Source organism: Poecile atricapillus, chromosome 5 (assembly GCF_030490865.1).
Source record: "Poecile atricapillus isolate bPoeAtr1 chromosome 5, bPoeAtr1.hap1, whole genome shotgun sequence".
Taxonomy (NCBI): Eukaryota; Metazoa; Chordata; class Aves; order Passeriformes; family Paridae; genus Poecile; species Poecile atricapillus.
Window position 1 is genome coordinate 32,918,536 of NC_081253.1, and position 21,063 is coordinate 32,939,598.

At 43.2% G+C, this 21,063-nt stretch overlaps 1 protein-coding gene across 7 annotated transcripts in view; it reads left to right on the top strand.

The window, feature by feature from the left end:
• Positions 1-1,514: 1,514 nt before the first annotated feature.
• PCNT (pericentrin) overlaps positions 1,515-21,063 on the top strand; it is a 73,728-nt gene continuing 54,179 nt past the window's right edge. For 6 of the 7 annotated variants that reach the window (XM_058839490.1, XM_058839494.1, XM_058839491.1 and 3 more), the window contains exons 1-10: positions 1,515-1,656; positions 6,657-6,854; positions 8,399-8,449; positions 9,264-9,443; positions 10,196-10,339; positions 15,435-15,599; positions 15,895-18,354; positions 18,440-18,532; positions 18,748-18,924; positions 19,860-20,115. In XM_058839490.1, coding sequence (XP_058695473.1) covers positions 1,603-1,656; positions 6,657-6,854; positions 8,399-8,449; positions 9,264-9,443; positions 10,196-10,339; positions 15,435-15,599; positions 15,895-18,354; positions 18,440-18,532; positions 18,748-18,924; positions 19,860-20,115 — 3,778 coding nt within the window. In that variant the 5' untranslated portion in view covers positions 1,515-1,602. The remainder of the gene's footprint in view (positions 1,657-6,656; positions 6,855-8,398; positions 8,450-9,263; positions 9,444-10,195; positions 10,340-15,434; positions 15,600-15,894; positions 18,355-18,439; positions 18,533-18,747; positions 18,925-19,859; positions 20,116-21,063) is intronic. The other variant, XM_058839496.1, reaches the window with a different exon arrangement.

Sequence of the window (21,063 nt, forward strand, 5' to 3'; positions counted from 1 at the left end):
CTGCTGTGAGGAAAGGCTGAAAGAATTGGGATGGATCAGCCTGGAAAAGAGAAAATTTAGGGTGACCTAACTGTGGCCTTCCAGTGTCTGAAGGGAGCCTACAAGAAAGATGGAGAGGGACAATTTACAGGGGCCTGGAGTGGCAGGACAAGGGGAAATGACTTCCCACTGACAGAGAGCGGGTTTAGATTGGGTATTAGGAAACAATTCTTCTCTGTGAAGCCCTAGAAGAGTTTCCCCAGAAAGGCTGTGGCTGCCTGATCCTTGGAGGTGCTCACTAAGACATTCCATAATTCAGTCTTTGTCTTTTGGTAATGACTGCAGGCAATCTCAGAATCCTGGCTAAGAAATCAGAGAGCATGACAGTACTACCAGGAAAAGCAAATAATTTACCCCAAAGTTCAAAAGTTCAGCCTTGTGCAGACCCTTGGCTGTTTCAAGAGTGGGCTCTGCAACCAACCTGAAGTTAGTAGAGACATGAAGACATTTCAAAGACATTGACACCCACACCTTCACCCTCAGAACTGTTCGTAAAAACACGAGCACACGTCTTCTTCCCTGTCAGATGTAGCACGAGCGTGGTTTGCTCACTGAAACTTCCACACTTCCTGAGAAGAGTAAAATCATTTGTGAAGAGGAAAGCCAAAATTACTGCGCCCCACAAACCTCTGCAATGGGCTTTTAAATGCTTTTTAATGCTTTTAAATGCTTTTTAATGCTTTTAAATGCTTGCCAATCCAGCACACTGCCCTATCAGACTTGACTGCATTTTTATAATATTATTTATAAATTTATATTTATATACTTATATTTAAAGTATATATTAAATCTATAACTTAATGATTTCTAAATACAAAGAAGCCACCAGTTTTGTAGCTTCAATAAGCAGAGTGAAAAGGAGTTGTAGATTGGACATCTGGGATCTTATGGCCCTTCCAGGACGTTGGAGTAACCAGAAGAGTCCAGAGGGGATTAAGGCCTGGACAGCTGGAGACTCCATCTCCCAGAAAATGATGATAGAGGGTTCAAAGAATGACGACCAAATTAGCACGAAGAACGAGAGATCAATAAGCAACAGAGGATAGCATGCTGATTACTGAAGAGAATCATGCAACTTAGAACCAAGGAACGTTAATTTATTTCTTCGCTAAAAGATTTACAAACAAGCCAAAAGGCGGGAAGGGAAGCACCAACCCTTCCCCTCATCCTATTGGCTGCCGCCAGCCGCGCCTCCATTGGCTGCCTCTACGTCCCCGCTCCCCATTGGCTGCCTCCCGCGCTGGGCGGGGCCGGCGGCCCTTTTGAAATGGCGCGGGACTCTCCCATTTGTGGCTGCCGCGGAAGGGGCGGGGCCGGGGGCTCGCGCCGGCTTGCCCGGGGTATCCCAGCAGCCATTTAGCGGGAGTGGGCGGAGCCCGGCTGAGATACGCTATCGCCATTGGTCGACGGCCGCGGAGCGTCAGGAGCTCTGGCCAATGGGCGCAGAGCTCCGCCCCACGAGGTGTGGCTGGCGCGGCGGCGGGCGGCCCGGGGCGGCCATGACCGAGGCTTCGCTGCCGCCGCCGTGACGGCGCGGGGGGCGCGACCCGCCCCGGCCGCCGCATGGACGCGCAGGAGGAGGCGCGAAGGCGCAAACTGGAGGCTGGCAGGGCCAAGGTGAGGGGAAGGGGTCCCCGCTAGGCGGGGGCTGCGCCCGCTCCTGTCTCTGTGCGCTGAGAGGGCTGGCAGGCCGGGGGGCGGCTTCGCCTCAGATCGCCCCCGCTCTCTCCCCTCCGTGGGGTTGGACGCGGCCGGGGTCTGCTGCCGGCCCGGGACTGTCCAGAGAGGCCGGGGCTTCCCTGGCACCGTGGCTCCGCAGGAAAAGTCGTGCCCGGAGGTGTTTGTGCGTGCCGGCTGCCTGCGGGGCCCCCATCCCGCTACACAGGCATAGAAACATTACCTGGGGTAGGCACAGAGCAGCTGACAGCAGTGCATATACCGTCCCTCAGGCTCTCTTCTCTTTGTTTGGCTTCGTTTTCCTTCCTAACTAGGGAAGGATTTTTGGAAGGGTCCCATTTTTGCCTCGGATACAGTGTTAGTGGGAATACTGCATTTCCAGCTGAGGACCCCAAAGAACAGGTGTTGTTTTATTATTCCGCTGGCTCATTGGCTTGCCTGTGTGTCTGCAGGTGGGTTAGCAGAGAGCTGGGCTCGGTTTGTTGGTTTCCAGTCACACCGGTGGAAAATACTTCATAAGCTTTGAACATTTAAGTGTCTTCACTTGTGTGTAGTTTAGGGACTTCTGTAGAGCTCACAGGATGAGCCTATATAAAGATAGCATTCCCCAAGTAATTATTACTTGCAACCATGTGTTTAACACTGGTTGTGTTCTAATCCTGTTAGATAAAAACTTCTGCTTTGTTTTATTAATGATGTTCAAGGAGCTGGTTGGAAATACCTGGTTACTTTCCTTTTAATTTAGCGTTTCTGCTGTTTTTTGAGCTGGTTTTGTCATACTTCCCTTCTGGCTGGCCCTGCTATATAAGGCTTTCCAGTTCTCACCGTTCCAGTAGGACTGGAATGGATGCTATAGCTGGACAGGGATAGCTGAGGCTGCACAGGGTCGTGGGAAGTTTGGACCCATCAGATCTTTCCAGATCCTGCCCTTTCGGTAGGGAACCTGTCTGGATATCTGGCTGGTGGGGTCAGAGGTGGCTTGGAGCTGTCCTGTCTGTCTGCTGTGTTTCTGTTTCAGCTACTTCACACTAGTGCTGTGTACAAGGAAACCAGAGAGCTTTTCTGGAAGGGAGCAGGTTTGTAGCTGGAGCTGTGCTGAAGCTGCAGCCTGGTGACGGGCAGTACAGCTCCTCCATCCCTAGCCTGGCCCTCCCTGATGCTGCCATGGATTCCACACTGCCTGTTCCTGCTCAGCAGTTTCTCATGTGCCTGCTTTCCCAGCCTTGTCATGTGCTGTGAGAACACAATCCTCTGCTGGAGAGCAGCTGTATCATTAGCTCAAGAGAAAGAACTCTGAGAGCAGGAGTTCTTAAGGCTGACAGTTTACCTTAGTGTGGCACAACCTGTGTTAACACTTCTGTTAGCACAATTCCAGGTGCAGGACCTCTTTATCATTAGAAAAATGTGACAGACCTAGCTTGAATAAGTTATTAGCTCACACCTGTTGGAAAACTGTTGTTTGCCATTAAAAAAAAAGCAGGGAGTTATGTTTAAAGTTACACCTGCAGACACAATGTTGCATTTACTACTTTTTTATACTGTGTACTAAATCTCTCTTCCCATTTAAAAAAAAATGTATCATTAGCAGCTCCATCAGTGTTGCTGCTACCTGGTGTCATATGGTATTGTGAGAGGAGAGGAAGAGTTTTAGAGGGACAGAGATAAATGTGGTGCTTCCTCTGCTGATTAGAATGTCACAAAGATCTATTCATTGGCTGGCAGATTCCAAAAAGCACCCAGGTGACATTTCCCCTTTTTTATTCTTCTGCTTTTCTTTTTTCTAGTTTTCTTGGTGCTCTCCTCCTCATGGATACAGCACAGTTTTGAAAGGGAGAAAGAACCATGAGCAAGTACAGGTTCTCCTTCCTGTGGTGCAGCCGAGAGCAGCTTAGGATGATCTCATCTTTGGTCTGACACAGAAATGTTCAGTGTCCACCAGATCAGCTTTCTAAACCATCTCCACACAGCTCTACAGGCACTCCTGACAGCAGGGGACAGGAGTGAGGCTGATTCCATGTGAGAGGCCTCTGTTGTAGCAACCTGTGCGGTGATGTAACTGCAGTTTGATACTGCCTCAGTCTGAAGGTGTCAACTCTTGAGGGCTTTTTGTCTTACTGCCACCTTCCAGAAAATCTTTTTATCTTTAGCATCCTTAGGTTTTAGTCTGCTAAGCAATGACTTTGCAAAGAAACATGATCTAAATCTTTTCAAACCATACTTGCATTATTCTTTTGCATATAGGAATAAGCATTCCATTATTGAGATGCATTTAAGTTATCACCTAATAATAATGATAATGCCAACTGTTGTATTTATTGGAGACTGTAATTGGCAGCTGAGTACTGACTGTATCAGGTACCTCAGATTGCTGCTTCCAACAAGTGCAATACTGATAGCCAGAGTAGTAATTGAGAAACAGAACAAGCTTAACTACAGTTGCTTTTTTCTCCTTGTTTTTTTCTGCCTCACATTAATTAGTCTGCATGTTGACCATCTGTACCTCTAGTTACAGAGCTTTCTGTGCCATACCTCAGGTGTGGGAAGTTTTGCTCCTCTTCCATTTTACACTTAGGACCTGAAAAACGAGTTCAGGTTTTCCAGGAAGTTCTTCCACCTCGTCATTTTGAGGAAGGTCTAGAAACTATTTCTTGGTTTTGTCGAAGAGCACTCATTGCTTATGTTTGCTGTATCCAAGAACTAGACTAATGTTTGTTTGGACAACCTGTTTCTGTTTGGTGCTGATGTGGTTTTCTGCTCTGTTCCGTTTTCTCTGGGTGTTGGTTTTGGTACTAATTTCTGAAGCACATAAAGTATTACATCAACTTTTAACTGTCTGGTCCTGGTGAAATGAAGTTGCACTGCATTGGTACCTGTAGGAAGGTGTTCTTGTGTTACAACAGCTGCTTAGAATGCTGTGGAGGACAGTGCTCTCAGGGTTCCTGTGGCAATCTTGGCTAAAAGTGAAGCTTTCACCTTTGCATGTGCTTCTAGAAAGCAAAAGGAGGGTTAATTCAAAACAGGCACGATGGGATCTCACTCTGATGAGGCAGAGGCAGTTGTGTCTTGCTTTCTTCACATTCATACTCACTACTTGTTGGATGGCTGCCTGTGAACTTGAGATTCTCTTACATGGAAACTGGATTTTGCTCTAAATAGAACTTTTCTCATAAATCTGGAGCATATTTGAATCCAGCCACTCCACCAAGTCCAGTAGTTCCGTAAAATTTTGGTGTAGTTAGATATTTTTGCATGGTATGTATTATGATTTTATATGTTTAGTGCATGTGAATAGGAAAAAGTAAGTTCTGTTTTCTCTACCTGTGCATTTGAAAATTTATACTGTTTAGGTGTTCAACCATGCCAAGTCTCTGGTTCTCCCTTCATTAATCAGTAACTGTTTTCTGCAATGCCCAGTCTTTCTGCCTTTCATTTTTTCTGCTTCTTTTACTCCTGTTTTCCCTTTTTCCCTGCTTCAGCAGTTTCCTCTACTCTCCATTTTTCTGCATGTTTCCTCCTGCCCTGTTTCCCCATGTTATCAGGTTAATTAGTGCTGTAGCTATTTTTGACATACATTGCCATCAGTAAGTGCTGGAGTTGACACCTGGTTTCAGAGGATGGTATTTGTGTCTCACTGCAGCTTTATGGTCTGTTCATTCTGCTTATTATGAAAGGCACAAGCCTGGCAATCTTCATTTAATCTGCACTTCAGTATAACTAACTGTAGAAATTACAGAAGGTAGTCTTAAAAAATAAGTTTTTTGTACATAAAAATTGTATCAGCTGTTAAGAAGTTGATGTCTTTCTGCAAATATACCTTTTAAACAGGCTGCTGGGTGTAGCAGATGTGCAACTGTGCACCTGTTGAGTTGGTAAGCTGTCAGGTAGAAGTTCCTGTAAGGAGAGGGGACTGAACTAGATCCTTTTCACAATCAGAATGAGAAGAATGAGACAAAATTTTTCTGAAAGGTGGCTGACAGGAAAACCAAGCTGTCATGCAGTGGATTTTCACATGTTTTGCAGGTACAACTTGGCACTGGTGTTTACATCCAGTCATCAGTTAACTACCTGTATCCTCATCACAAGGATATAACACGAAACTTGTTAACATGTGGTTTTAACCTTGAAGAAGACTTTTTCCTTATGAGAAGGATGTCTGGATTTCTTCTCTGGGGGAGATGCTGTTTGGAAATGGTGCCTAAACACTATACTAGACTTGAAAATAACAATAATCCTTTTCAAGCTGTTTAGGGTGAGTTGGGTAATAAATTGTCAGTGACATTCTTTACAAGTCCCTGGGGCTTTGTATAGCTGTGATAGCCTGATAAAGTAGAGCATCTGATTCTTCCAACAGAAGAAATTAAAATGACCTGGCTTAATTGATTTTCTATTTATGTACTGGAGGCTGCTTTCTGGCGAGGAAGTTTTGCTGTGTTCTCTTAAGGGGGTGGCAGGGAAGGAGCATTAAAATTAACGGAAGTGAATCCTCATCTCAAAGCTTACGCTGGCTAAGACCTGTTTAGATGTATTTGTAGGGGTGTGCTGGTTCTGGCACCATGACAAGAGGGTTCTTGGTTTGGCTGGTCTTACAGAAAGACTGCTCAATTATTATTTTTTCCTAATGCTTCTAGTATATTGGCAACTCATTCATTTATTAATTTGTCTTGCTGTAATTCTGGATTATCATTGACGCACAAAGTTTCACTGAGTAAAACTTTGATTCTTGTGTGGAAATGAGCCTTTAGTGCTGGTGTGAGATTTGTTGCTTAAGGGCACAGTTATCCAGTATGTTGTGAGAGTAGGCAGATAAAGCAGTTTTTCTGCAGATGTATATATTTTATCAAGACAGGAGCTCTGTCACCCATGACTGTGTTAATCTTGTGGTCCTGCTACTTTTTCCTTGCTTACCTCTCCCTGTACCTCTTGCAATCTTTCCTGAACAGTTTGCTTACTTCAGACAGCGAAAAGCAAAGGGTGACATCACGCAGTCGCAGAAAAAGGCGGCGAAGAGGAAGGGCTCGGCTGTCCACACGCATGACCTTCCGAAGGAAGAGCACCCAGTAGCAGCCAGAGATGCTGGGAAGGGTGTAGAGGGTCAGGCTGAAGACACCAACCTGCCAGAGGCAACAACAGAGGCACAGGTAAATTTCAATATTTCTTGCCTTTGCTCTGCTCCATCTGCAGGTAACAAGTGTTCAGGTGGTTGTTTTACTCGATTGAGTGTTAGCTCACTAGCTCTGGCCACCAGCTGACCTTGGGAGGTAAGTGAACTGGTGTTATCTTCACTTGTAATAGTTCACTCTCTAACAAAGTGATCTCATTTGCTGAGTAAGACATCTCCATGATATGGCCTGGGCAGCTGTTGTTGCCAGGGAGCTGTTAGCCTCCTAAATTAAAGTATTTCACTGCCATGACTTCTCTTTGGGCAGATTTTAGGGTTATGTGGCTGTGAAGTCATAAAATGGCAAATCTGGACTGGGAGATCAACAGATTAAAAACTGCCAGGACCTTGTAATGCACACCATTAATTTGGTTTTGTATCACTTGACTGGCTCAAATATTCTTAGTGTTTTCTGAAAAACTAGATTTTATTCCAGCAAGCTCTTAGTAGCCATTTTAAAGCCAGCATAGATGTAATTTCCACAGATTTGTTTAAGATGTGACTTTGGTTGTGTCTGGTGTATTTCGGTATATATATACTGATGACTCTCTGAAGATAGTCATGTTCTCTTTGAAAGAAATTTTGGGGAGCTGGTGCCTTCTGCACCAAAAGCATCTCCAGATGTTGGTGTATTTTCACAACATACCACAATAGCATCAAACTCTAATGTGTTTGCAAACCTGCAATGATGGGGCATAAAATTTGTGTGTGTTATCCTGCTTTCTGTTGTGAGGGTATCCCTGATGCTTTCAGGATATCTTCAACATAATGTTAGTATTGCAAAGGCTTTTATGAAGCTACACGAGTGTCTGCACTGAGGGAAAACATAGTGTTTTGTCACGCAGCCAAAGCCATGTCCCTTCTACATTCGTGTGAGCTTAAATTTAAAAGAGCAAACAAAAATCACTTACTGCTGCTAAGCAGCTTTTTTCAAAATAGCTGGTTTGTAAAGCAACTGGAATTCTAGGTTACCTGGAGAGGATACCTCCAGGGAGACAGTAATCATTGGGAACTACTTCAAGCAGACTCAAAATGCAGGGTGAGCTGTGGGCTGCCTTTTCCAAATAATGCAGTAGTCATCTTGGTCTTGTGAATTTAGTGAGAGGGAAACCTCTTTCAGGGTATCAAGCTGTGTTAAATCTGTGTGTCAGAAAAAGGTGTTGCTTTTGTGATTACCTGAATGGTTTTGGCATGTTTGTTAAATAATCTCCTGTCAGTTTACTGATCTTTAGTAGTAGATGAAAGATTGGTCACATATTTGCCAGCTACAACAGCAGAGGATCAAGTATTGAATTAGTGTTGAGTCTTAGCCCTAAATTTAAGTAGACATTATAATACTTTTGTTTGTTTACTCTTTTGCAGTTCAGTTGATTTCACCATGAAAGACCAGCTGGATTTAACATAAAGTCAGTCTCTCACAACTGACTTTCTGGCTCATGCTTAAGGTTTTTCCAAAATAATTCTGTTTTTCCTTATTTTTATTTAAAATAGTTATGATTTAGTGTTGATTTGTTTATTTACCAGGGCAGCACTGATTTGTCTAGCTGGGAGCCACTGGATGATCATGCAACTCAAGTAAGTGTGAAAGGGTGTATCTTTGTGCTGGATAGAGCTGAAAGAAGACTGTGATAATTGGTTGCTAAAATGATTAATTGAACATTGTTATCAAATATTATAAAACTGATGCGATTTCACTATTTTATGGTATAAAACGGGCATTTCTCTGTATGTACATGTACTGGCTGTGCAAATTGGTTGCTAAGAAAATTGGGTTTTGTAAAATCATAGACTTTGCCCAGAGAAATTTGAATGTTTCAAATGTTTCCAGTTGATACATGGGTTCCTTTTTCATTGTTTCAAACAATACAACCAGAAGTACTCAAAATAAAATTTAAGCTACTGTATCCTCTGTGATGATTGCAACAATGTTGCTCCTAAGAAACCACAGAAATTTCATTGTAATTGAAGAGCTTTACATTGTTGCTTCTCATTTGAGTGGACTGTTCTCGGGTCAGATGGATGTAAAATGGTTTTTTAAATTGTTCTGTTTCCTTCCTCACAACTGGAGGTATTTAAATCCCAATACATGCCAAAGTGGCACGTTGCCACCATTTGGTGCTATAGAATCACAACACTCTTACTTTACTTTTATGCTTTAAGCTACCATGAAAATTTATTATCTATGATCATTTTTAATTTGAAATTTTTTAGGCGTTAAGGACTTTATGTAGGTAAGGTATCTATTAGATACAAAGTCCCAGTGTTGGGTTACTTTTAAAGTAGAATTTGCCCAGGACTTAACCTTGAAGCTGAATTTGTTTTCAGACTAATCACAAATCAGAAATGGTATTTTTAGTGAATAAATGCATTTCTGGTTTTTTTTATGAAGAAAGATAGGATAAATTCTGCTGCAGAATACAGCGAGGCTGATGCTCAGATGTGTCAGGTGAGGATAGCTGAGCTGGAGAGCAGACTGCTTGAGAAACAGGAAGCAGTGGAAAGGCTCACTGTACAGATGGAGGAGCTGCAGGACCAACTCACCCAGCACAACGATTCTATGCAGCTTCAGGTATGTTTCACAGATTTGGGTATTGGGATAACACTATCTTATCTTAATCCTAAGAATATTTAGGCCACAGAACTCAGAAACCTATTGTTTTTTAGTGAGAACATGTAGTGTACACATGTACTTAGTGAGTACATGTAGTGCAGCATCCTCTTCCAGAATATTAAATGATAATTTGGTTTCCCTTTCTCTACCAGTTCTGCGTAAAGATGCTTTCTAAGACTAGTTACTTTCCCCTTTATATGTTCTTTTTCACATTCTAGGATTGGGGAAACAAAAACATTTACTGTTGGTGATAAATAAATTGAAAAGATAAATGTGATTAATGTAAAATAGGATTAATGTATCCCATCTCATTAGCTTCCTCTCACATGACTGAAGGGAATTGCTGGCAGATAGGAAATAATTTAGGGGGTACTAAATATTCATTATATCCTTTTTGAAAATTTGATTGCTTTTTACTTCAATAAGAGCTACAAATTTGGAAGTAAAAATACCCATTTTATTGCTGGCATCCCATAATTGGTTTTTCAAATCACTTTTGGTTAGGTTTGTCACTCTGAGATCGGTTTGAGACTCCCCTTCCATCATGCCTGCCATCATCTTTGGACACAAAAACTTCTTTAGTGCAAGTTGGTTAAAACTGAAATGTAACTACAGACTCTGTAATGGCTTTGCTTCAAGAAAACCTTCTTGGTTCCAAATATGTTAAGAATCTTTTAATGTTAAAAGTGCACTTCTTCTGACCCCTGTAGGAAACGATGGTTCAAGAGCAGAATGAAATCATCTGGAAGTTAACAACCTGCCTTCAACAGGCCAAGAAAGACCGGGATGAGCTACAGGAAGAGGCTTCATCTGTGGCTGGTCAGATCCATGATTTACAGCTCCAGTTACATCAGGTGTGCCTCTCCTCCAATTTGTGAGTCCTTACAGAGACCACAAGAACAGCTTTAGAGTATGAATGTAAAAACATTGAGCTGATGATGCAGCTCTTCATAGTTCAGTTTGTAGCACAGCAGTCAAAATTATTTCAGTTCGAGGCAGGGTTTTTTCCTGGTTGCTATGGAGAAGTCCTGGAAATATCCCCATGTTTTCCACTTGCTTGCATAATGTTTTGAAGGTAATTGCACTTCTTTTATCCTTAATTTAAGCCCTTGTTAGGGAATTTTACACAATGTTGTTAGTGGTGTTATGGACTGAGTAAAAGCGTTATTCAAGCCCTGCCTTGGGTGTAGATTTTTGGCAGCAGCTTGAATTCAGGTGAGGCACACCTAAACCTCTCTGGCTCGCAAGTTCTTAAGAATTGCAGATCACGTTTTGTCGTTCTAATTGGGAACGGCGGGAAGAACGACACGGACTCTCAAGGGAGTCAGATCAGGAGAGAATCTCTAGTTTATTGTTACAGTCATGTTATATAGACTAGTTCGTGAAGAGTACAGAAAGGAAACTCTTATTGGTTAGTAAAATACTACATTACCATCATTGGTCAGTGGGGTTTACCACCCCCTGACCTTCTCCTGTAAGGAAAACACAGGAATCAGGAAAACAGCACCTGCAGGCTGTTTTGTGTCTTTGAGGATTGTTTTGAATCCTCCCATGAATTTCCCAGGCTAGCTTCTCAGGCAGGCCTGTCAGGCCATGGGGCCTGCAGCTTGCTCCAAAGCTAGCATCCATAATTCACCCTTTCGGTTTAGGAAAAAAATAAAAAATGTACAGTGTTTGTAACATCCTGCTGGGCCCTTGCAGGAGGGAGAACAAACACGGCACAAGTGGTTTCTTTTACTAGATATTGGAATGGATACTAATTTGGAATTTTGGTTTATGATTTTGATGTTTAAAGATTGTTTTCCTTGCAAGGATTTGATGGTTGAGTCAAATATTCTTAACTTAGTGAACTAATACAAAACATTGTTAGTCTGTTCAAACTGACAGTCTAACTTGTCAATATAGTAGTTTAAAAGAACACTAAAGTGGTCAGGGTGAGCAAATTTGGGTCTCGCAGGGACCGCAGGACTTTGGTGCGGCTCACCCCCTGCAAGGCGGGGGGGAACGCGTGCTGGCCGGGGCACTGCTCGAGCCTCGGCACCGTCTCGCGGGGCGGCTCGGGTTCGCAGAAGAAGAACCTGGCAGCACAAGGCTGGCAGAAACCGGCCCGGCGCCTGTAGCACGGTCCGCGCGCGCGCGGGCCGCACTGACGGGCGCGGGGGGGAGCGGAGTTCGCTCCCCGTCCTCCCCGCCGCTTCCCCGCTGGAGCGCGGGCGAGCGCGGGCGAGCGGGGGTGTTGTGTAGGTCCCGCGGCTCCGCGCCGCCCGCGCGGCTCGCTCCGCGCGGCTCGCTCCGCGCGGCTCGCTCCGCGCGGCTCGCTCCGCGCGGCTCGCTCCGCGCGGCTCGCTCCGCGCGGCTCGCGCTGCTTCCCGCGGCACAGAAGAAAGGAGCTCAGGGGGCGCGCGTGCGCGAGCGAAAGGGGGGTTTGGGCTCCCCCCCCCCCTCCCCCGCCGCTTTTCGGCCGGCACTTTGGATGGGTGTGTGGGGGGGGAATTCTCGCCACGGCTCCGGCCCCGGCTCCAGATCCGGGCTTGGGCTCGGCTTTTAGGGGGTTTTTGCAGCCGGCCGGAGCCAGGGGGCCCGGCCGGCCGCCCGGCCCGCGGCCGGTGGCGGCGGGCGGCGTCCTGAGTTAGCTTTTTCTTCCTTCTTTTCCACCTTTTTTCTCGTTTTTTTCTCGCTGCTGCTGCTGCTGCTGTGGGGACGCGGGGCACCGGCGGAGGCTCCACGGCGGCCGCTGGCAGCAGTGTTCGCAGCGGGGGCTCCGCGGAGGGCGCAGGCAGAGGCGGCTCTCGCTGCGCTGGCGATGGCGGCGCTTGTGGGTGCGGTAAAGGCAGAGCTGAGCGATTTTCGCTCTTCTGTTGTTTTTCTGCTGGTAAAACTTGCACGCCGAGCTCCATGGAGGGCGGGCGCTCAAATTTTCCTGGAGAGGAAGATCTCCGGCTCACGGACTGCTCTTGCCCGCTGCTAAAGTTCTTTAAAGGTCCGGGCAGAGCTGAAGGACTGCTACACAGTTCGGTTTCACTGTTTTTAGGCTGGCACTGTTCCAGTGCCTTAAAAATCACTCCCCAAGTTGCTGCTAAGCTGCACGCACTGGTATCTCCCGCAGCTAGCTTAGTCCACAGGTGGTCTCCCACTGACCACCAAATCTCAAGGTTAAACACATCATTCACAGTCATAGCAAACTTCTGCGCTTTCACCCAGTGGAACAAAGCGCGTATATCTTCTTCAGGAATACAGAGTCCCATGCTCAGCAAGGCGTCTTGCCATGCAAAGCTGACAAGTTGCTTATCAGCTAAATCACAGTTCTCCATTATGAAAAAATTTTTTATCTTGGCGGCTCCGCGAATGCAATTACGCAAACGCTATCGGCTTAGACCCGGGATTTTAAGCTCTGCTTCACCAAGATAGCCGTTCCAAGCCCGCTCTCTGGCAGGCTCCACTATCCCGTTGGTTAAAAACCAGCTCTCTCTTGGAAAGCCCGGGAGAATTCCACTTTCCCCTCTAGGGGGAAGGGCCGGTGTTTTTCCCGCTCGCTGCTTACCCTCAGGGGATTAGCAGATGTCTTCACGTCGGTTGTTTTCTGACCTCGGGGGTCGGCTGCACATCACGTCGGTTTACCAGACCTCGGAGGGTCGGTCCATCATCACGTCGGGGTCACCAGATGTCGTTCTAATTGGGAACGGCGGGAAGAACGACACGGACTCTCAAGGGAGTCAGATCAGGAGAGAATCTCTAGTTTATTGTTACAGTCATGTTATATAGACTAGTTCGTGAAGAGTACAGAAAGGAAACTCTTATTGGTTAGTAAAATACTACATTACCATCATTGGTCAGTGGGGTTTACCACCCCCTGACCTTCTCCTGTAAGGAAAACACAGGAATCAGGAAAACAGCACCTGCAGGCTGTTTTGTGTCTTTGAGGATTGTTTTGAATCCTCCCATGAATTTCCCAGGCTAGCTTCTCAGGCAGGCCTGTCAGGCCATGGGGCCTGCAGCTTGCTCCAAAGCTAGCATCCATAACGTTTATCACAAAATGAGTTATTTATTGAGTAGGCAGAAGATTAACACACAAATGGCCTTAAACAGAGTTCAGTACTACACAGGTTAAAACAAAGAACTACTAGTAGATTACATAAAACAGTGGGCAACATAAAGGCACCTATATTGTAGCTGGCAAAGAAGCTATATAGATAGGTGTCAGTATAACTTACCATCAAACTGATGTTGAAGTACACAGATTGCTTTCACTCAGCCCCCAAGAGAGTAACCACAAAGTGGCATCTCAACTTGAGGGAAGAGCCCCACACATTTCTATGGAATGTGCAGAGGACTTCTGCCTCACAAAAATTTGGTGTAGCTTTTATAATTTGTAAAGTGTCTATCAGTCATAAATTCAAGCTTATCTTCCTTCAATCTCTCTGCCAAGGCAAGATATTTATTGTCAGCTGGGAATGCCACCTCCATGGCACCAGAAATATCTCACTACCAGACAGATGTCTGGCCTGAGATATTTCAACAATTAGCAAATTCTTGTGAGGGGGGAAGATCTCCTGAGCTATTGCACCAGCTGATAGGCAGAACAGATAAGCCCTTGTGTGGTAGGGGAATGTCCTGCCACAAGTGGTTTGTGGCTTTTACACAACTGTTGCTATATTATTTGGTTTTGCATGTGATCATTTGTCCTTTGCAAGAGAAATCTATGAGTTTCTGCTTGGACAACTGGGACATCTCAGCTGTTAGACAGAAACTTGCTGTGCTGAGGTGATGTGACTTGGCTCAAAGAAAGAAATTTAAATAACATGGTTCAAGCAGCCTCTGTGACACATAGGACCCTGCTTCAGTGCATCGGGTTGATCATGGATCTAATCCCTGGATAATGAGATGTACTGCAGCACTTCACTGCTTTAAAATGTATTTTTAAAAGTGCTTTATCCTTTCTTGATGATGCTCAGTGTTCAGTGGCCATTCTCTCTAAACCTATGTATTTGCTGTCCTTGTAGCCTTGTAATATACACCAAAGAGAAGTGTTTCTGTATAGTAACTGTTTCAGGTTTACAGGATAAGAATTGCCCCACATGGGATTACGTATCTTAAAGGTCTGGATAGGAAGGGAAAGGGGTGTAAATATTTTAAAAATAAAAATGGAGACTTTTTAAGTCCAGGAATTATCTTAAAGGAGTTGCTTACGCCCTGAAAAATAAACCATCTGCTAAATGAAATTTTGTAAAATAACAAAAAATACTGCTCTCTGTCTACAATTCTGGTTGCAACAGAAAAATATGGTAAAAGTGAAGGCTACTCAACAGGTGTTTGGGATTTGCACCATAAGCCATTGAAAGACAAGGATCAAGCCTCTAAGTAGCATTTCAGGTATATTCTAAGTTTAGTGAGACAATGTACCTTGTGGATGGATGTCAACTTTGATAACAGATGAAAGCAGTAATATTGTCTTACATATTCTTCCTTGGTTTTAGTGACATATTGAGAAAAATATGCTAAATAAAACATATTTTGCTACCCTCATGAGGGAAATGTTTTCCTTTCACTGGAAGGGATGTGGAGAGGGAAAAAACTATCTTTAGTAATGAGCTGTAAATGCTTTGCAGAGAAGACTGGTTTTATTCATTGTCCTCTTAATGGCATGTCCAGTCCATTGGAAGTTCTGCTTCATATTGGAGGAATTCAGTATGATCTATTATTCTAGATTTATAGGTTTATAATGTTAGAAAATTCACCATAGGGATGAATTATCTAACATTTGCATCTTTTCAGTAAGTAATAGTATCTCAAACATGACAAGTGTTGTCTGCTTTTTTAGGATGATTTTTATTCCTTGAGAATGAAAGATTTAGGGTAAATCTGTAAATACATTTGCTTTCAGTGAGTCTTGTGTATGAGTTGTTTGGATATAAACTTTCTTCTGACTGTGAGTGCCTTTTATGTGTCCAGGTTACTGAGATACTGAGGAATAAAAGTCTCAGGAAAAACAAAGAATTAGAAGCTCAGCAGCAAATTTCCTTGTTTCAGGATTGTCTCAGAGAGCAAAATGCACACTTGGAGATACTGCGTGAGAAAGCACATGACCTGGAAGTACAGCTGGAGTCTTCTCAAAAGGTAAAAACATAATTTTTTTGTTCTTATTTATTTCAAATTTGGTGATAACTTGAACTTGCTGTAGTGACATATTCATGCAAAAAGTATTTTTATATAGAAATAAATTCATAGGGATTGTGATGACTAACATACATTAATGAAACAGCTTAATCTCTGGTTTCATTTAAGAATGTAATTAGTAGTGCCATAAATAGAAACCTTAAACTTAAGCATTATTTCTGAATGCAAATTAAAAACGTGAGGTTTAAGGAAATGAAATCATGGCATATTTTATATGTAATGTTTTATTTTTAAGAATACCAAAGATAAAGAAAACCCTCTTGCCCAAAAGGAAGAGGATATGAAAGATACAATGCAAGAGCTACACAAAAACATAGCTGAAAAAGAACAGTTTATTAAAAGTCTTCAAGATGTGCTGACATCAGAGAGATCTGGCTTGTCTATACTACAGCACACACTTTCTCTCCGGGACTCAGAAATAACAGAATTAAAAAAAGAAATCGCTTTATCCAAAGTGAAAGAACAGCAACATATTGAAGAACTGAAAATCAGATATGAGAAGGATATTTGCAGACAGCTGGATAACTTGAGAAATGAGCTGGAGAAGTGCCACAGAAGAGAGATTGCAGAAGCCAAGCAGGTCTATGAAGAAGAAATTATTTTAAAATATAAAAATGAACTCGAACAGTTAAAGAAAGAACTCTGTGCTTTGAATTCTGAAGAACACATTCAGAATTTGAATGGCATAATAATTGACTTAAATATAAGGCTTCAAGAATCTGAAATTAGTAAAGAAAATTTGAAGAAGAAACTTGAAAACCAACGGGAAGACTTCCAGAGGGAAAAATCTGAAATAGAAACTAAATACAAGGATTTAATTGATGGCCTTAACTATCAACTTTGTTATGCAGAAGAGCAAGTGAAGGAAGCCCAGCGATATAAAAAAGAAAAACAGTCCTTGAATAAGATTCAGCAACTGAATTCCTACATCCGGGAATTAAATGAAAAGCAACTTTATGAGGCTGAAAAACGTATAGATGTAAGGCAAAAGCATGAAGGAGAGATAGTCTCCAATAAAAAGTTATTGGAATTGAGGGAAAGCCGGATTTTATCAAGGATGTCTCAGTTGGAGGGAGTGGATCTTGAGGAGATGTGGGACACAGCACACCAGTCAGAAGTTAGAGATGAGCCAATGCATGGAGAACTGGAGTTCCAGCATGACTCCTCAAGGAATCAATTAGAAGAAACAAAGAATTTAGAGATCATGAAGGATCATGGAAGTAGTGGAGGGGAGAACCTGTCTGAAGAACCCTTGTCAGAACTAGGGCTTTTCAGTGGTGATGAAGGTATATTGGCTAAATACCTCATTTCCACAGAAACTCCAGAAGACTCCTGTGTGTCCAACTCCTCAGAGGGCCATGCCATTGAAGAGGGCAGATGCAGTATGTATGGATTAGACAACAGTGTGCTCCTAGAACCCAGCAGAGATTTTATATCTTCTCCATTAAACTCTAGCCTTGATGAGGGGACATGTCTCAGTGGCTTGGCTCAAGATGTTTTTGAAGGGGCAGAGATGAAAGCAGAAGCCTTTGTTTCATATATGTCAGATGGCTCCCTGCAGCAAAATAAAATTGGAGACCACGGTGACATAGAGGATGATGAGATGATGTGTTTAGCAGAGAGACCTCTGAGGCCAGCTGAACAGCTCCATCAGGAGTCAGCCTTGGAAATGCCTTATCAGGACACCCAAGAAGCTGTTCAAAACTGGGAGAAAGCCATGTCTGAGCTCTCTCACATGCATGCAAAACTGCAGGAAGAACACAAAGCACGGATCTGTTGTGAGAAAGAACTTCTTCAGAAAATGGAGAGGGAGAAAGAACTTGAAAGTCAACTCATGCTTCTAGTAAAGCAGCAGAGTGAGGAGGGAGGCCAGCCATCTCCAGCACAAGTGTCAAACCCCTGTACATGGCTAGAAATGGTGAAAGACCTCCAGGAGGAAAGAGACATGTTGATGATGCAGCTGCGAACTCAGGAGGAGTTAGTGAGAGATGTTCAGGAGCAGAAAACAGCTTCTGATTCCGTGACAAGCGAAGTGCAGGCTCTTTTTGACCATCAGTTAGCAGCTTTGCAAAGTCAAAGGGATTGGATGCAAAGCCAGCTTAATGCTCAGAAGGCTAAAAATCAGAGAATAGCAGAGCTGTGCAGTCAGAAAACCATATCTGAAGAGACATTGCTAAAAGAACAGGAATTGCTCAAAGCTGAAATCAGTACTAAAGAACAAAATTTAGCACTTTTGTTGAAGGAAAAAGCAGCCTTAAGTGAGAGACTATCCAGTGTTGAGGAGGATCTGTTAAAAGCAGAACAAGCACTTGCAGAGAATGCTAGCATCATTGAGGACCTTGAGAAAAACATCCATGAGCTTAATACTGAAATGAAAAACATCAAAGAAATACAGGAGTGTGAAAGACAGAGCTATGAGGACAGGTTAAACCTCAGCAACCAACAAATTAATAAACTTACTGCTGAAATAAAGGAAAAGACTACTGAATACAGTGAGGAAAAAAGCCAGTTGACTGAAGAAATTGCCCAGTTGAAAAAGGCTCATCTGGAGCTTGAGGCTCTCTTGCAGGAGTCCTGTCAGGCTGCCCAGGAGGCTCAGTCCAAGATGGAGAAGCACTACAAAGAGGAAATGGATAAGATGGAGAATCAGCACCTTACTGAGCTAACTGAAGTGAGTTTGGCTCACAAGAGAGAGGTAGGAAACCCTGAAAACTGCAGGAGTCGTGGGGTTTCGGAATGCTTAAGGTAGACATTTCTAATGTTTGTATGCCTGTTTTCAGATAGAAGAGTTAAATGCTGAAATAAAAGACAAAGTGGAAGAACAACAGAAGTTGGAAGAAAAAAGAAAGGAAGAGATTGCTATAATAAAAAAGGTACGTGCTGTAATTTGGTTTGTTTTGGAAAAATAAAGTAATTTTGCCTTGTCATGTAAGCAGTGTAAACGTTTTAGATATGCAAAATTCTATTTATTATTTCTTTCCATGGTGTTTTCATTTTGGGGTCAGGAGGAGGGGATAATTCTTGTTCCATAATTAGGGCTAAACAAACATATTTTGAAGAAAGCTTGTCATCTGAGTATTCTGTGCAGGTTCATGAACGAGAGCATGATCGGGAAATCTCTGAGCTGGCTGCTAAACACTCAGAGGAAATGGAGAAGCTCCGTGCTGAGCTAAAGGAGGAACAGAGGAACCTTCTAGATGAGCTCCAGCAGCAAATGGCAGCCACACACAGAGCAGAGCATGAGCAAGCTCAACTCCAGTCCCAGGTGAAAAGAAGAAACACGGTGATTAATATAGTTCTTAGCTGACTGTTGATGATCTCCAGCATACACAGAAATCAAGGAGCCTTCTCCTTAATTTTTGTGGCTATTACACGTGCTCTTTCACATGGTGCTACAACCAAAGTAAAAGGAGTGTTCTCTTAGTGGGTGATAGTAGATATTTTTTAGAGGAGTTCTCCAGAATCCTCACTGCAATTATATTTTAACATAAATTCTGAAGAAAACTGGATGTTTAAACAGATGATTTTAAGAGAGAAAAAACAGCTTTGTAATTTTTTGTTTTGGCAAGTTTAACAAGTAAATTCTATAAAGGATATAAACCCCTTCCACTTTTTAATTATCCTACTATTAATAATTAGGAGTGCTTTCTTGCTAAGCTGAAGTGTGAAACCCTGACTTTTACTTCTATATATTTCCTGGGTTTTTGAACATTTCCACTAAATGCAAAGTGGAAATGGAAAGAATATGTCTAGGTTTAGGTCGAATGTTGGTACACTGGTTAGTTTACTTAAGAATTGAGAAGCGGTGAATTTTATTTCTACTTCTCCAATATCACTTAGAACTTTACTTTGTTAACAAATTATAACCAACACCAAACATAAAGATCTCTTTCAATAGACAGTGAAGGGCTGGAGTGAGCTTGTGTTCTGCTTTGATGTCAGGAAGTAGACAGATACAGGATATTTGGGAGGAAATTAGGAGGCAGGTAAGGAAAGCCTTTTACACTGCACAGAGAACATTCAAGTCTCAATATAGCAGCTTATTTTAAGGGTTGAAGGGTGCTTGCCACAAAGAAACAGTCTCCAAGTACAGAAAGGCAAAACTCAGATGTGTTTAACAGTCAAAACTTAAACTAGTCATGAAAAAGCAAGCATATTTCATTAGAGGGGAGGGAGAAACCCTTTTTTACTCCACTGCAGACACTGCACAGCCTTGAACTGGAAGCTTTACGCCTGACCTTAAACAATATGCACACCTCTCAGCTGGAGCTTACACAGTCAAACTTGAGGAAAGAGAAGGAGACTGCCCTCATGGAGCTGCGGGAGATGCTCAATGACAAACGTGCTCAGGAGGTAGCAATTCTGCAGAGCCGCCACCAGCTGGAATGGGAGAAGATGAAAGAACAGTGTCTGAAGGAAAAAGAAGACCTTGAGTCCAAGTATCAGCAAGAACTAGGTATTAAAACCTAAGTTTAGTTGTTCTTCATCTGTAAATTAGTGCTAAACTGAACTACTTTCTTTCAGGAGGCTTTAGACCGAGTTCTCATAAAAAACTTGATCAGTGCAAAGAGCAGGGCTCTTATCCCTTATGTTCTGTCAGGGTTTTTCTTTCCGTAAGTCAGCGCTACTGTTGTCTTTCTGAGAAGATATGTGAATGCTTCCTGGCTTACCCTTTTAGTGTTAGGAAGGAATTGGGAAGGAACTGAAAGGCTCAGTGAGAACCTGTAGCTGGGTGTCCTTTGAGCTGCACTTAATGTAAGATGGTATTGTGGCATAAGCAAGAAGGCAGCTGCACCTCATAGTACTGAAGGCCTGCTGATGATGCTCTTGGCATTGTTTGGGAAATTTCTCTCTTTCTAGGTAAGACCATTTTTTACCTGTATGGCAGAGCTTGAGAAATTTCTGAAGAAAGGTGAATCTTGCAGCACCTCACTGAAAAAGTTTACAGAATCACAGTCTGGTTGGGGTGGAAGGGCTCTCTGGAGATCATCAAACCTCTGCTAGAGCAGCTCCACCCAGAGCAATTTGCATGGGATTGTGTCCAGGAATGTTTTGGATATCTGCAGAGAAAATGGCTCCACTGCCTCTCTGGGCAGACTGTTACAGGGCTCTGTCACCCTCACAGAAAAGAAGTTTTACCTTGTATTCCAGTGGATAAATGGAGAACACTGCTAGTTGCAGGCCTCCAGCTAGGCTCTGCAGTGCTCATCACACCCATCTGAGCTCTGAAATGTGGTTTAGAAACCATTCCTTTAGGTGTCCTTCTCTAAGAGAAAGAGAACATTCATGTAAGGGTGTTTGGTTTTGATCTAAAAGTAGGGAAACCATTTGTTACCACCAGTAGTGCAGTGAACTGATAGCACAGTGAGATTGGGAGCAGGAGGAGGTCAAGATGCAGTTCTTA